Source organism: Scyliorhinus canicula, chromosome 9 (assembly GCF_902713615.1).
Source record: "Scyliorhinus canicula chromosome 9, sScyCan1.1, whole genome shotgun sequence".
Classification (NCBI taxonomy): Eukaryota; Metazoa; Chordata; class Chondrichthyes; order Carcharhiniformes; family Scyliorhinidae; genus Scyliorhinus; species Scyliorhinus canicula.
The window spans coordinates 56,306,663-56,323,913 of NC_052154.1; the positions used below are offsets into that span (position 1 = coordinate 56,306,663).

At 45.7% G+C, this 17,251-nt stretch overlaps 1 protein-coding gene across 6 annotated transcripts in view; it reads right to left on the reverse strand.

The window, feature by feature from the left end:
- rpgrip1l (RPGRIP1 like) overlaps positions 1-17,251 on the reverse strand; it is a 303,409-nt gene that overhangs the window by 256,133 nt on the left and 30,025 nt on the right. For all 6 annotated transcript variants that reach the window (XR_005461803.1, XR_005461804.1, XM_038806727.1 and 3 more), the window contains exons 3-5: positions 16,824-16,968; positions 9,474-9,772; positions 2,314-2,419 (exon numbers count right to left, since the gene is read on the reverse strand). Coding sequence is in view for 4 of the 6 variants with exons in the window: in XM_038806727.1 (XP_038662655.1) it covers positions 2,314-2,419; positions 9,474-9,772; positions 16,824-16,968 (550 nt within the window). In the remaining 2 variants the exon portion in view is untranslated. The remainder of the gene's footprint in view (positions 1-2,313; positions 2,420-9,473; positions 9,773-16,823; positions 16,969-17,251) is intronic.

Genomic DNA, 17,251 nt, shown 5'->3' on the forward strand with positions numbered 1-17,251 from the left:
AGTTTAAAGAAAATAGAATGTGGGAGGGCAGCCAGAGATGGGTTGGAATAATCTTCTACAGGTAACAAAGGCATGAATGAGGTTTCAATAGCACATGAGCTGTGGCACGGACAAAGTTTGCGATGGAAAGAGACTGGTTCACTTAAGAACGACAGCCTGCTTCCGTCAATCTTGCATATCCGGCCCCCTTCCTGTCAGATCACTGCTCTCCCCCGACCTTCCTGATTGCATCACCCCATTATTTTCAAAACCGGTCATATTGGTGACAGAGGGGCCTGAAATTCAAAATATCTTTGCAAGCCCAAGGACATTCAAAAGGCATCCACAGCTTGCTGGTCTGGAGTAAAGAAGGTCTGAGGCCCAATATCAGGTGGGGCCTTGGCCGAACCTGTTCCGTACGCTCAGTTCTAAGTAAAAAATGTCCATTTTTTGATTTAGCCTTATTTGAAGCTCTGCTCAGCCTTTAATAGTGGATAATCGAAGATGCTGGGGTGGCACAGTGGTTACCACTGCTGCCTCACAACGCCAGGGACCCAGGTTCAATTCCGGCCTTGGGTAACTGTCTGTGTGGAGATTGCACTTTCTCCCCATGTCTGCGTGGGTTTCCTCTGGGTGCTCTTGTTTCCTCCCACAGACCAAAGATGTGCAGGTTAGGCGGATTGGTCATGCTAAATTACCCCTTCGTATCCAAAAGGTTAGATGGAGTTACTGGGTTACAGGGATAGGGTGGGGTCTGACCCTAGGTGGAGTGCTCTTTCAGAGAATCGGTGCAGACTCGATGGGCCGAATGGCCTCCTTCTGCACTGTAGGGATTCTATGATGATGTAATTGTCTCAAATTCCTGACTGTTCTGATGAACAGGTTCCTGTAGAGTTTGGGCAGTACAACAACAACAATGCATATTTATAAAATGCCTTTAAAGTAATAAAATGTCGACATTTCTTTACAGGGACATTATAAGTTCCATCTAGCACCATGATAACATAGACTTCCAGGGCTCACTGAATGCTTTTAAATTAATTGTAGCTCCAACTTAAAACACACAACTCTCTGGCTTCTTTTCTTTGCAAGCACTTTGTCTCCAATTCTCTAGCTAAGTATGCTCACCTGCTAATTTATGAACTTATCTTCTTTTAGTCAACATGGTCCCATTTTCAGCAGTTAACCTTTAATCTTAGAACTAAAAATTACTTCTAAAATATTAATATGAACCAGGTATTTGTAACAATTGACAGAGGGTTTTGGGTGATCGAGCTCACAAAATAAAGGATGTGGGAGGGCAGCCTAGGTGGGTTGGAATAGTCACCTGGAGGTAACGAAGGCATGAATGAGGGTTTCAGTAGCGGATGAGCTGCGGCACAGACAAAGTTAGCGGTGGAAAGAGGCGGTCTTTGTGATGGCACAAATGTGGTCAGACCCATCTTGGGGTCAAATATGACACCAAGATTGCGAACAGTCAAGCTGAGTCTCAGAAAGTTGCCATGAAGAGGGATGGATTGGATTTTTTTTTTGTCACGTGTACCGATGTACAGTGAAAAGTATTTTTCTGCGAGCAGCTCAACAGATCATTAAGTACATGCAAAGAAAAGGAAATAAAAGAAAATACATAATTGGGCAACACAAGGTATAAAAAAGAGAGAAGTTAGTAATAATGTTAGTCTTAGAATTAAATTTTAGAAGATTAGAACAATTGTAAGATAAGTGAAAAGAAGATCTGTTAGGGAGAGCTCGCAGAGAGTCGCCACGCTCCGGCGCCATCTGGAGACAGTAACTAGGGAACAGAGTATGGAGTAGGGATCATAAACAATGTTTTCAGTCTTCCCAATATTTATTTCCAGGAAACTTTTGCTCATAAAGTACTGGATGTCAGGGGCTGTTTAGCACAGGGCTAAATCGCTGGCTTTGAAAGCAGACCAGCAGCACAGTTCGATTCCTGTAACAGCCTCCCCGAACAGGCGCCGGAATGTGGCGACTAGGGGATTTTCACAGTAACTTCATTTGAAGCCTTTTCGTGACAATAGGCGATTTTCATTTTATTCAAAGTGGTGATAAGGCAGAGCCTCATAGCATCAGCATACATGTGAAAACTAATGCTGTGCGTTCAGATGATGTCACGGAGAGGCAGTATGTAGGAAATAGGAAAGGGCCAAAGAACAATACTTGGGCCAAACCTGAGTTAATGGTGCAGGCGCAGCAATTGAAGCCATTGCAAGTGATACTTTGAATATGACTAGACAGTCAAGAATGGAACCAGGTGACAGCAGACCCATCCACCTGGACAACAATGGGGAGGCATAGTAAAGATAGTCTTACAGATTTCGCACTTCAGCCCTGGCCTCTTCAAGCAAGCTATGTCCATATCTGGGAAGCAAAGGTTGGGTAGACCTTGTTGTCAACTCTGGATCTTGAACTCTGATGCCTAAAAATATCATATAAAAGGATCAAAATGATGTTATTTATATTAAACAATAAAATAAGCAAAACATAAATTTCACGACAGGAGGTTTAGTTTTATTGTTCCCATCAATCACAAGCTGATAGGATGGGTAACAAAAAATATTAAAGTGTTTGATTGAGTTGAATTGCCAGTTTTACAGGCTAAAAGTGTTGAAACTGGTCTGGACATATTTAGTTCCAGATGAAAAGTAATAGATTTTGGAAAAAACTTCTATTATCTTGTCACTTTTTAGAATTTTTGATAACTTCCACATATGTGGAAAATAGTTACAATGAAATATACAGTTTTAAAAACTTCTGAAAATGTGAAAGTTAATGAGACTGCTATCGGACAAGGTTTTGAAAATGTTTTTTCAAAGCCCTTGGTGATTTATACTGCACACCAGCAGATCCAGCAACAAATTGATTGAATTATCTGCAAGGGGAAATCTGAAAATCAAGATTTTGTGGTAGCAATGGAGCAGAATTCAGAAGTGGGAGAGAACCAGGAGTGTGGTAAAAATCTGATTCCATAATTCATGTGTTCCAGAGGTATAACTTTTAGTTTTAGGAATTAAAGTGTTAAATGTAAGGCAAGTGGGGTCAAGAAACTGGTCAACAGACTTTGGTTCATTACATTTCAATAGGTAACCAGTGTTTGGTCAATAATAATATATGAATTTAAGATATAGGAGCAGAAGCAGGCCATTTTAACCTTCAAGCCCGCTCTGCCATTCAATGAGATCATGGCTGATCTTCCACTTCAGCACCATTTTGCTTCACTGTCCTCATATCCCTTGATGTTTTAATATGCAGTAATCTATCAATTTCAGTCTTATTAACAATTGAGTGTCCACAGCCATCTAAGGCAGCAAATTCTTTTTTAAAAAAATGTTTTTATTGGCATTCTCAGTTCTACAGAGTGAAACTTCTGAGTCCGATATTTACAATTTATACAGCTTCTTATGTACATACATATTTCTTGATATATCTTCTCCCCCTCACCCTCCCTGTCCCCTCCTTGGTATCTTCCTCTTCCACCCGGGGTGTCCCATCGCCGAGTTCCTGGTCTCCCTTTCCCCCCCCCCCCCTTCCCTTTTTCCCCTCCTTCTGCAGGTTTTGGTGCAGGCCTTGTGGGCTGGGGGGGCATGCGCGGGGGGGGGGGGGGGGGGATGCTTCCTGTCCCCTCTTCCTCTATGCTCCCTGTGGTTCCCCTGGGTTTCCTCCTCATTTCCTCCCCCCTTCCCTTCCCTCCCCTTTTGTATCTCCAAGTGATGCGTGTTCTTGTCTGCTACCCTCCCCCCTCTGCTCCCCGCTCCTCTCTCCCCCCCCCCCCCCCCAGTCTCTCCCTCTTTCCCTAGTTGCTGTTGGCCTCACACAGGTCTTGGAACATGCCGACGAATTGCCCCCCTGCTTTGTGTTTGTGGAAGGCCTTATCCGACTGCCGGATGGTGTACTTGATTTTCTGCAGATGAGGAAATTCTATCAAGTCTGCCAGCCAGTCTGCAACTGTGGGTGGTGCTGCTGATCACCAGCCGAGCAGGATTTCCCGGCTTGTGGTTAAGGAAGCAAAAGCAAGGGCATCGGCCCTCTTCCCCATGTGTAGCTCTGGCTGTTCCGATACCCTGCAGACTGCCACTCTTGGGCATGGCTTCACCATTACCCCCCACGACCTTAGACATTGCGTCGAATAAGGCTGTCCAGCACCCCACAACTCTGGAGCAACCCAGAACATGTGGTGATGGCTGTCCGGCCTCCTTGGCACTGTTCACATTTATCTTCCACCTCTGGGAAGAATCTGTTCATGCGGGTTTTGGTTAGGTGCGCTCTGTGCACCACTTTAAGCTGCATGAGGCTGAGCCCTGCACAGGAGAAGGTGGAGTTGGCTCTGCTCAGTGCTTCGCTCAGAGTGACCAGCCCACTTTCATTCCCAGTTCGTCCCCCCATTTTCGTCTGGCTTTGTCCCGTGGTAGTCTCGTTCTGCAAGTTGTCCATAAATGTCCCCACAGTTCCCTTTCTCCATACTGTCTGCATCCAGCAGTTCCTCCAGCATTGTGTCTCTCTGGGCCCTAAGGTATCTCATTGTCTCCTTCTGGAGATATGCTTTTTGATTTGTAAATTTCAGAGCTCCTGTCCATTCGGTAGCTCCAGTCTCTCCGTCAGCTCATCCAGGGCTGCGAGTCTGCCCTCATGTAGAAGACGATGATCGCAAGCGTCCCCCCGTCCTGTCTCCACTTCTTAAAAGTGGTGTCTGGTATGGCTGGTGGGAATTTATGGTTACCGCAGATGGGGGCCATGGTGGACACCTCGGTTAAACCGAAGTGTTCTCTCATCTGGTCAAAGTTTTTTGCGTAGCTACCACCACTGGGCTGGATGTGTACTTTGCCGGGGAGGGGATGAGAGCGCTGTCATGGCTAGGGCTCGGAGGGGGTTTGTTCCCATACAGGAGGAATCCTCCATCTTCACCCATCTTTTGCTGGGCTCCCTTACCCATTCACTCACTCTCCCGGCTGTGGCTGCCCAATGGTAGTTTTGCAAGTTCGAAAGGGCCAGGCCTCTTCTCCTCTGCAGTGTAGTCCTGGGAATTCTTTGATTCTTCACCCCCCCCCCCCCCCCGCCCCCCCCCCCCCCCCCCCCCCCCCCGCCTTGTTCATCCCTGCCTTGTGCCTCTGCGCAACTGGAAGTATTCAGAGCTGGTGGTGTTGGTCCGACCGCTCGCCTTGGGGGCGTTGTACAGGTGTTTCACTCACGAGGTGAACTCCATCCCTCGCCCAAATCACTTCAGTACCTGTACTTCCATTTGACTGTCGAAGGTCTTTTCTGTGTCCAGGGAGATGATGGGGTCAGTATCATGTTCAGCAGCCATCAGATGTTCGCAGTCAGCCATCTAACCTTGACAAAGCCCATCTGGTCCTCTCCGACCACTTTTGATAGTTTTCCAGTCTCTTGGCCAGGACTTTCACATGTACTTTTGCATCCACATTATGCAGCGCAATAGGTCTATATGATCCCCATTCTGTCGGGTCTTTGTCTTTCTTGATATGAGCGATATGGTGGCCTGTACTAGCGTAGGAGCAAATTGCCCCTTTGCTAGTGAGTCTGCGAACCTCTTCCGTAGATGTGGGGCCAGAGCCGGTGCAAAGCTTTGATGGATCATCTGGAACGTCTGGGAACTTAACGGCCCAGTGAAAAGATCCAGATTCTTCGTCCATTTGAAAGCGGAATTACTTCTCACCAGTGTGTAGGAACCGCCATGGGTCCACTGCCCCCATCTGCTCCATGAATGCTCCCAGTTTCCTCGCCATGCCTGTCTTTTTCCGTGTTCTGGGGTTTGATCGATCTGGCAATGGGTCTTGTACACAGTTAAAGTCCCCCCCCCCCCCCCCCCCCCCCCCCCCATAATCAGTTGGTGTGAATTGATGTCCGGAGCTTTCCTTTGTCAGAGGACCGTCCAAGATAGCCGCGGTCACAGTTATTACCATGAGGTTGGGTCCCTGCGCTTTGGGGTTTCTATTTGTTCTGGGACCCTCCAAAGTGGTTGCTTGCGGCATCATCTTATTCCCTCAACCTGCATCTTACCTCCTGGAGCAAATTTAAGAACCATCCCTTTCTTATCCTTGTATTTCTCATATGTTCCGCCTTCTGTCCCCCGTGTCCTCCCCTCCCCATTTTCCCTCTTATATTCCCCATCCCTGCCCCTCTGCCTCCCCGCCCATCCCTGCCTCTCTGGCTCCCCTTCCCATGCCAGACGTTCCCTCCCTGCTGGGATGTGCGTCGCAGCCCCCTTTGTTTTGTGCTTCCTAGTGTTCTAGCTTTCCCCGCTAGTGTGGTGGACCCCTTCCTGGGCCTGGTCTTACCCCTTTCCTATGCTCGCAACATAGCTGTTTCCCCTGTCTCCTCTTCACCTCATCCTGCTTTCCTCTGCCCTCGCTCTTCCCTGTGGTCTTACATTTCTGTTCAAAGTGAGGCAGTACTGTCCTGCACAAACATAGTATATGTCCAGCATAGTTCTTTTTCCCTTTTTCCTCCTCTGCTTAGTCCTCAACGCTGCCTTGCCGGCCCATTGTCCAGGCCGTTTATCTGTACAAACTCATCTGCCTCTGTTGGGGTATTGAAATAGTGTTTCTTGTTATGGAACGTGACCCAGAGCCCGGCTCGGAGCAGCATTCCGTATTTCACTTTGCTCTTGCACAGAGCTGATTTTGCCTAGTTGAACTCAGCCCTGCGCTTTGCCAGGTCTGCCCCAATGTTCCAGTGGACCCGGATTCTATGCCCTTCCCAGCTAGTCGCCTTCTTCTGCCTTGCCCACTGCAAAATCCTCTCCCAGTCCTGATATTGATGTAATTTAGCAATTATAGTCCTTGACTGTTACCCCGCCTTGGGCTTTGGTCAGAGCGATCTGTGTGCCCTGTCGATCTCCGGCAGTTTGGGGAAGCTGTCCCTCTCGACCAGGTTACCTAGCATCTGGACCACAAAGTCCGTTGGATGCCTGCCCATGATCCCCTCTGGCAGGCCCACGATCCGGATAGTCTGGCGCCGGGACTCATTCTCCTGATCCTCAACCTTACCCTTCAGGTGGATCGCCACCTTTTTGAATTCGGCCTCTAGAGCGACAATCCTTTGACCCTTTTTTCCAGCTCTAGGACTGTTTTTCCCTGAGCTTCCAACTTCTTCCCCATTCCATCAATTGCCAACCAACGCCTCCGTCACTGCCACCTTGAACTCTACTTTTATCGACTCCCTCATCACCATCAGTTCCTTCATCAGGAATGTTCCCCATACATCTCCAGGCAGGGGTGGCGGCTGTTCGAGCCGTCGGTCTAACTCGCTCTGGGGTGGCTACGGCCCCCTTCCTCATCGGTTCGCTGACTCATCCACCTGCAGCTCGTGGCCTTTTCCTCCGCTCCTGCCTTCTCTGCGACCTCTCAAGCTGGTATGCTGCTCCTATTTTCTCCCTTTCTTAAATGTGGGTGAAATAAGTCTGAATTTTCGGTTTAAATTCGGCTAAAAGTGCCTGTTTGAGAATGTGCGACTGCTCAGCACATCCCCGTCACCAGAAGTCACCTCATTGAAATCTCGTTCTTCACAGCCCCACTCACGTAACTGAAATCTTGCTCTTCACAGCCCCGCTCTCCTCGCTGAATGCTCACTCTTTATGCCCCACCCTCCTCACTGAAGTCTCACGCTTTATGCCGCACTTTCCTCGCTGAAGTCTTGCTCTTTACAACCCAGCTGAAGTTTCAATCTTTACAGCCCTGCTTCAGTCTGGCTCCTTACAGTCCCACTCTCCTTGCTGAAATCTCGCTCTTTACAGCCCCTTTGTCCTCGCTGACGTTACATGCTTTATACACCACTGTCTTCGCTGAAGTCTCGCTCTTTACAGCACTGTTCCACTCACTGTTGTTTTGTTCTTTATAAATTGCTCTCTCACTCTTTATACACAATAAGATATCAACTTCATAATTAAGCACTGGTTATTGGATTTAGGGGTCTGCTGCAATTCTAATTTCCTATAATCAGCTATATGCTCAGTTTTGATATTATTCCATAAATGTATTAATCATCAAGAGGGTGATGTAGCAATTCTCTTGGCCTCAACTGCCAGTTTTCTCATTACTAGATGACAAAATATTTCAGGGAACCTAAAGAAGGGAATATCTAACATTTTATTCCATATCCTGCCTAGATTTTACAGGTTCCCATTATAATTTATTTGTAGCAATCATTTCACCTATTAAGAATGCATCTGAATATCCAGTAGCAGTCTATTTCACATGAAATAAAAATGAGATATTTAACCCTGTAGCTTAAGTTAGGGACTGAAAAACTGATTTATTTTGATGTTCAGGAGTGAATTTGGAGACTATTAGAAATTGTTCCTTTTTGTGCTGTTCCCTGTCAAAAGATTAACATTTTTGGCTGTGAAGCGATCAGAAATATATAGTTTGTGCAGTCATGGTATAAATGTTGACCCTTAGACCATGGCCAGGATTCTCTGTCCCGGCGCTGGGTTGGAGAATCCCTGGGGTGGAGCGAGAATCATGCTCCGCCGCGCCCCCAATTCTCCGCTGCCGATTCTCGGGCACCTGCGGGATTCCCGCCATGCTGGTCGGGAACCATTGACAGCGCCGAGTGGCCAATGAGTTTGGCCGAGTGCCACCGGCGTGGGTTACTAAGGTCCCACACGGCGGGACCTGGAAGGTGAGTGTGCAGGGGCCGTCCTGGAGGGAGGACGGGGGGATCCGACCCTGGGAGGGGCATGGTGGCCTGGCCCACGATCGGGGCCCACCAATTGGCAGGCAGGCTGGTTCTATGGGGGCCTACTTTACTCCGCACCAGACCCCTGTAGGGCTCCATCATATTGCCCGGGGCCAGCGCGGAGAAGGGAACTGACGCGCATGCGCAGAATCCCGCCTGCTGTTCTGAGCATGTGCAAATTCGCGCCGGCTGGAGTTGCAGGACCACTCTGGCGCCAACCTAGCCCCCTAGGAAGGGGAGCATTCCCCATTATCGGGGACCATTAACGCTAAAGTGGTTGGCGCCACTTTTCACGCCGGCATGGGGACATAGTCCCATTGTCTCTGTAATGTGCAGGTATTTGCAAGCGAATGGTAGAGGAGGTAAGTGGCGTGAAACATAAAACATCAAAGCTATTTGGAATCTTGAACAGTCTTCTTAGCTAGGGGCTGCATTTGTGAAACATAAAAGGATAATTTATTGTTAAAGTAGCATTATTATTGAATAAGAAGTGAAAAAGGCTACATTTCAAACAATTACATTTTGACTGAATATTGAAATTAATACATTGAATCTGAACATCTTATCAATTAATAGTGCGAGAAAGATATGCCAGCAAATAGGCTTCAATTAACTCTTAACTATCAAAAATATGGCCAACTGCATGCCACTCTAAGTTTAATAAGCATGATGATTAAAAATTGCATTGAATGACATCTTCAAGTAAACGTTATTCAAAATGCTAGAGTACTGTATAATCAAAAAACTGAAAAATATATATTTCCAGCGATGTTTAGTACCTTTTTTAAGATTCTCTTGTACAAAGGCAACTTCATGAACTTTTCTAAGGCCAGTGTTTATACGTGACTGTACATAACTGTATGGTGTGTTTCTACGGCCTTGTACTTGTAGCTGCTGTTTAGCAGCTACCAGTCGATTTCTCAGCCCTTCATTCTGCTTCTCCAGTTCACAAACTCTTTCCTGTAGTTCCTCAATCATCTCTTCCATCTCAATGTCCCTGCCTATCCGCTTGGTGCCGCCACTCTCCATCTCAGACCTCTTCTTGTCATTTACAAGCCTAATTAGCTTGGTAGCCATCCTGACAGAACAGGAAAAGAATATGAAAAGTCAGCAAAACTATTTTGTTGAAAAGGGCATAAACACTGCTAAAGATTCTAGTGTGGAACGTGAATAATACATTTCAGGTTTTGAAATAACTATTACTGCCTGTGAAACGTGCTTTGAAGTTAATCAAAACCATAGAAGAGCAATCTGCTTTATAACACTGACAAATCACAGTTTCCTAGGGCTTATCATTCTAGCTCGCAGCACAGGCAACACATACTTACTCCATATGCTTGATGAATAACAAATCAAAGGAAGTTATATATGGAGCACACCATAAGTTGCTAAGAATAGTTCCAAGGAGTGGGTGTTGAGGAATGCAAGGTTTGAATCTCATACCTTAACATTGTGTTTGCCCCCTTTAATGTGCCACATACAGTGTCAAGAATTTTGGACTTTAAAACCTCACAAGCATCCGATGCCACAAAGTTTAGGTGGTCCTTAATAAAACCCAAGTAATATGGAACACATTATTAATTATAAGTTCCTATCTTTAGCTTTGCTTTGCAACCTTAAATGAAACAATTGAAAGAGTAGATTTGAACAAATAATGACTTTCAGACACAGTTTGATTTTAAATTCAAGACAGGCCATCATGGTTTTCATCTTTTTTCAAAATACTCTCAGAATTTACTGTTGGCATTTGATCAACTGTACCTTTGATTCCATCCAGTTTTGATGTGAAATACTAACTGGGAACAAAAGTCTATCAAAGGGCACATGAGGGTGATGTAATAATATAGAGTAACAGAAAACATGCATATCAGTGAATGGAAAACACTTGGCACACAAAGAAAGGAAAGGTGGCTTTGATGAATAGGACAAGTTGCAGACCCTACAAAATTGGTTGAACATCTCCAACACCAAGATTTTGTGCCTGGTTAATAACAAGCCCTGCATTTTGCACTGGGTTTGTCACATGCATAAAACAATGTATCCGTTTATTTGTTTAAGGTGGGTGATTTGCTATGATGTGGTGTATGTCAAGTGCCGGATTTAAGTGGGAAACAGTGAAACCAAATATATTTATAAACATCAGACGATAGAAGGAAAACATATGTTGAATTACCTCCAAACATCAACTAAGTTTGAAACAACAATAATTAAACACTTCCTCTTTGTTGAAAGATGTTTTTTGTAAGGATAGTCAGGAAGCTTGTAGATGTAAGGAACTTCAAGATAAATGCTTGGGTAATGGAAATTTCAGTTCACAGGATAAGAGAAAATTTATTGGAATTTTTACTAGTGTTTAACTCCTTGGACATCCAACATTGTTCACAGCTAATAAACCCAGCAAAACATGTTATTATCTGCAAAGAGGTTAACTAAGGATACAGCAGCTTTCTTAATGGGCGGCACGGTAGCACAGTGGTCAGCACTGTTGCTTCACAGCATCAGGGACCTAGGTGTTATACGCGGCTTGGGTCACTGTCTGTGTAGAGTCTGCACATTCTCCGTGTCTGCGTGGGTTTCCTCCGAGCGCTCTGGTTTTCTCCCACAAATCCCGAAAGACGTGCTTGTTAGGTGAATTGGACATTCTAAATTCTCCCTCAGTGTACCCGAACAGGTGCCGGAATGTGGCCTCAATAATCTCATTGCCGTGTTAGCCTACTTGTGACACTAATAAAGATTATTATTATTAATGTAATGTTATTGATTGACATTGAGCATGAATTTCCTTTGTAGCTATTACATCTCCTGTGATATTGTTGATTGTCCTCAGGAGGATTATGATGCTTATAGCACGTATAAAATAATATCAGGCAGTGATTTCATTGAATGATCGCCCGTAACTTCCACAAAACGGCAACTTCCATCAGATTGCTACTCTCGACGGACTTACCCACGCTGGGATTCCAAAGCCCCGGTCTCACCAAACAGTCCTCACGTAGCAGGGTGAGACAGGAGCAGCGAAGCGGCTCCGGCTGCATTGGTGTGGAGTAACTAGGGTGCAGAGAGGTAAGAAATACCCCCTGTTTACTGGACAGAGGAGGGGTTGGAGGGCTGTGTGTGTGAGGGGTGTTCCGTACAAGGCTGGGTCTACACAGATACTCTGGAGTTAGAAGTGAATTTTTTCCTTATAACTCTTTGAGAATAACTATCAGGGTAAAATTGGTAGAACCATCCGAAGTTAGTGTTTGAAATCACTTGTGTCAGATGGTTCCCAGCCCAGAGCATTGCTGGGTAAACCCTTACATGGGAACTTCCGAGAGGGCTTCCCCAGCACATCATTGGGGTACTGGGAAGTTATGCGCCAATATCTTTTAACATCATTTTTGGAATTTTTTGGGGATATTTTTCTGATTAACAGATTAAGCAAAACAATTCATTCACAATATTAGAGAAACTGCAAATTTGTGACCTTCATTGTATATTTATTTCTTTATCTATATATTTCATTTTCATTCCCTCCCATTTTTTAAGCTGACTACATACAGCAAGAAGGTTCTGAATTTTACCAACTCCTCAGAGGCGGGTAGAATGTGTGTTCAATTGGCTCCTGGTCCTTGTCCCGCTGTCAGGGCATTTAATGATGGCGAGGCCAGAAGTGGACAGGCTGCCTGGTCCAAGGAGGCGGACAGCCAATTTGCATAAATATAAGCTAATTTAGGGGCCATTTTATGGTGCCATTGACATTTCGCAAAAAGTGGGGCAATCCCGTGCTATGTGAGGAGGGAAGGTAGCCCCCGATTTCGCCATTGGAGTTTCCCTCCAGCACTTGGCTCTTTATATGTTTTAAAGATATTTTTTGCCTACCTGCCTTAGCAGTGGTCTGATTGGACAGAAGCTCTTTGGACGGCTGCTCATACAATTCAGAGAAAATTCCCATCGCCCTCTGTGTGTTATGGCGATACAAATTTCCTTCCATTGTTGAATCATTCACTCAATTGGTCAAAGTATGCAATATGCACTCCTTGGAGACAGATACTTGCAAGTTAATTTGTGTGTGGATTTTCCCATAACCTCCAGTCATTCCTTCAGCAAAGAACTGGTGGAAACCCAAGAGAAATAGCATAGCTGCTGCTTATATATTGTTTCTCTAATATTTCCACTGCTCCTTTTTCCAATATGGTTGGAGGAGATTGTGGGAGCCCCCAAGTGAATGATGTCCCACAGTGGTTAGCAATACTGTGGAGAGAGAATGGAATTTAGCTGTACTTGTGGGTATGTCCTGCATTTCAGCATTGCACTGGAAAATTGGAAGTACAACATGGTGGCTCAGGACTTTAGTAGTGCCTGTGAAGGGTCTTTGGGAACTGGAAGGGGCACTCTAGAGTTTAACAGTACTGCAGCAGAAGTGTTGAATTTTGGGACAATTGGACCCTTCAATACTGAACAACCGTGCATTGTGAACCTTGGATTTGGCAGGACTGTGTGTGTGTGTGTGTGTGAGTGTGTGTGCGCGTTTGGGGGGAGGGGGGGATTGGGTAGAGGAGTCCCATGACTAACAGCACAGATTTTGTTATTTTCTCAGGAATCTCCATTAACATTGAATGTGACTATTTCTGATAAGCTCTTGAGGACGTATCTTTCTGTGTCTCTGTCTAAATAATTAAGTGTTGGCCACTCTCTCTCTCACACACACACACACCAACACACGCACACACCAACACACCTCTCAGAAAATCTTAAATATGCTGATTACTATATGCAAAACAGAGAGGGGTAATTAGTTTAGAAAAGGCACTATATTTCCACTCAACTTCTTTCAATACTTTGCTCGGTCTCACATGTGTTACTGATTAACACTTCCAAATTGTCAGAGTAAAAGGTCATAATCTAATCACTTTGTTGTAATCACCTTCCAAATACCCAACTTCTATCACCTAGAACGACAAGTACAGCTGACACATGGGAACACTATCACCTGTAAGTTTCCTTTCACGTCACCCTGACTTGGATCTATATGGCCTCTTCTTTACTGTCACTGGGTTGAAATCCTTGAACTCCCTTCCGAACTGCACTCCGGGGATACCTACACTTCACAGCAGTTGTTCAAGGTGGTGGTCTGAATGGCATTGAGGGATGTGTAATAAATGGTGTCCTAGCCAGTGATGCCCACATCCCATGAAAATATTTTTTAAATGGTTCAAATGAGAGACTCTTTATACCCTATTAGAGGTTAACATTTCTTTAATAATAGAAGTAGCAATGATGTAATAATTAGTTTTCTTCCAAATTCAAATAATTTGATTTTATTTGGTACATGATGTAGCCACCTGGGGAGGCCACGTCCCGATTTCAAAATGGACACTCATAAGGAGTGGAGGGAAAATTGGACAACTACAGAGAGCACAAGCAGGTGCAAGGTTTCCTGTGTATTAAGATTTGCAGAACCCAGACAGAACCGAAACCAATAGCCATTAACATATTAATGAACAATGTCCAAGGACAAAAAGAGACATTGAAACAATCGGGACCAAGACAGACTCCCCGGCACCAGTGGGAGCTAGAACAAAGGCAGGCCAACAAACACCTAGGGCCCGCCCAATGATCAGGGAACAACTCCAGTATTGGAGAAAATCGATGAGAAAGATTGAGGCATGGTCCAATTAATTGGGACCAAGTCCGGGGTCCGCCCAAAAGGGCGCAAAACCCCTGGGGCCTATAAGATAGCGTCCCCAAGTTCAGTTCGTTCTTCTTGGCTCTTGGCTCTCAACGCGAAGAGACCTGCCTAACAGCTTCTTGGCCTTGGCTCTCAACGGGGAGAGACCTGCCTAGCAGCTGCATCAACCAAGTAAGTCTCAGATCAACGCACGCTACGAGATAGACGCTCCTAGCTACTATCCCGTACCAGCTCGAAGCCAGCAGAATCAGAACCGGACAAAGGCCATTGTCCCTCTAACCTGGTGGGCCATTCGAAGCTAAGTATAGGCTTTTAGTAGTGATAGTTTAGCCAGTAGAGTTTATGCATGAGTAGTGATTGACTGTGTGTATAATAAATGTGTATTGATTTCAAACTTACTAACTGGTGTATTGAGTTATTGATCAGTACTTGGCTTTGAACCTCGTGGTATCAGAAAGATACCTGGCGACTCTAGAGCAAAGGTTATTAAAACAGAGCAATTAAGGAAAAGCGTAACGAGCAACAATGAGTCCAATCTTTTAACTTAGGACACATTAAGATCTCTGCCTCTCTTAATGTGAACCCAAGAAGATAGAAAATAGGGGCAGAAAAGGCCATTTGGCCCCTTGAGCCAGCTCCACCAGACAAGATGATGCTGGCTGATCTGATTATGGCCTCCTTTGTGTCTGCATCCCATAACTCTTGACTCCCTTGTAGATCAAAAATCTGTCAACTCAGCCAACGAACCTTGGGGCCCCCCGCGCATGCGCCGGCTGGGAAAGAGTCGCACATGCATGGTTTGGATTTTTTATATTGGTCAGCCATACGCACATGACCAACATGACGTGGAGCTGAAGACAAAGGCCTCGTTGTGCCTGCACAAAAAGCGAAAACTCAAAAGGGTGCAAAAACCATGGGCGAAGCGAGAGAGGCAGGGAGAGGTTAAAAAAAAAGCACGAGGGCTGAGAGAAGTTAAAAATGAAGTTCCCAGGAGGGGAAGAAGGCTGACAAAATTGGTGTTGTGTCTCAAATTTAGTATAGAGGTGCGCCATGGCATATAAAAGATTGGAATCCACTGCTCTAGGGTAGCAAATTCCAAAGATTCAAGACCATCAGGGAAGAGATTCCTTATCTCAATCTTAAATGGAAACCCCTTGGTTTGAAACTGTGTCCCCAGTTCTAGATTTGCCCACAAGAGGAAAAATCCTGTCAACATCTACCCTGTCAAGACCCTTTGCATCTTATATCTTTCAATAATATCACATCTCATTCATCTAAACTCCAATGCGTACAAGCCCAACCAGTTCAACAATTCTTATTTCATCCTAGGGACCAACCCAGTAAACATGGACACGATTCTCCGCAAATGCGGCGAGTCGTAAAGGCTGCCGTGAAACTGGCCATGTTTCACGGCAGCCTCCGCGCCCCCTCCCGGGACCCGATTCTCCCCCCCGGGCGGGGCTAGCAGCGCGGCCCCGTGAAGCACGGCATCGCGGGCTTAGCGACCGTCGCTAAGCCCGCGCGCCAAGAGTCACGACGGCTGACGCGCACGATGACGTCAGCCGCGCATGCGCGGGTTGGACGGCTCCAACCTGCGCATGCGCAGTAGACGTCATCACGCATATGCGTCAAACCCACGCATGCGCGGGCCGTCATGCCCCTCAGCCGCCCCGCGGACTGAACCTGCGGCGCGGCGGAGGAACAAAGAGTGCGCGGGTATCGGACCCGCTGCCCACGATCGGTGCCCACCGATCGCAGGCCCATGCCACCCTTGGCACGGCCGTGCCAATCGGTGCCATGGTTGTCCGGGACAGCACTTTGCGGCCGTTTTCACGAACGGTGAGAGCAGGTGTGTTTGCGTTCGTGAAAACGGCCGTAAAGGCCTGGGAACTCGGCCCATTGGCCTGGGGAGAATCGCCGTTCGCCGTAAAAAGCAGCGAGCAGCGATTCGTGTCGTGGGGCGGCCGTGGGGGGGAGAATAGCGGGAGGTCGGGAAAAATGTCGGGAAGGCCCTCCCGCTATTCTCCGACCCGTCGTGGGCAGCGGAGAATCGCGCCCACAGTCTTTGAACTGCGTTCAATGCAGTTATGACCATCTTAAGGAGACCAAACTCTCAGTGTGGATTCACAAATCCTATGCACAGCTGTAGCAAGGTTTGCCTACTTTTCCATTCCACTCACCTTGTAATCAAGGCCAATCTTTCATTATAAAAATAAAAAATATCTATCTTGCTGTTTGGATCTTCAAAAACTATTGTCTAATGTGTTACATTTTCAAGAAATTCAAAAAACTGAACATAATTATCATTTAAAAGCTTTACTCTTGCAACTTCAACTGTCATATAATATTTCCCTCCCATTTTTTTCTGAAAAGCAAATATTTAGCATTTGTTACAGAGCTAATGGGAGGGAAAAGAGCATTTTGATCAACAATGAATGAAATTAACACGACTTTCAACCTTTTAATTTTATCCTCTTGTTTTCGTGCATGCTGTTTGAGTAAAAGATTTTCATCATGTAGCCGAAGAAAGCGATCTTCTAGCTCTTCACGGCAGATGCGAGACACTGCTTGACGAGCTCTAGTGTTCTGTGCACTAGATGATTCTGTGATTAGAAATAGACATGGAGTCACATACTTATAATAGAGCAGCTGATTTACTAGTAACACTCAATTTCAATATTTAAAAATTCACATAGGTGTGGTCTAATTGAGAGACTCCCATGGTAGTTTGTATTTTTTCATAGTTGTCTTGGACTTCGATGGTTGGTTTTGCATTGGTGATTCCTTGTATGTTACTCCAATTAATAGAATAACATAGGGAAAAATGCAAAAAATGATCCAGTTAATAGGCGTAGTATTTATCCAGCAACCTACTGAAAAATAAAG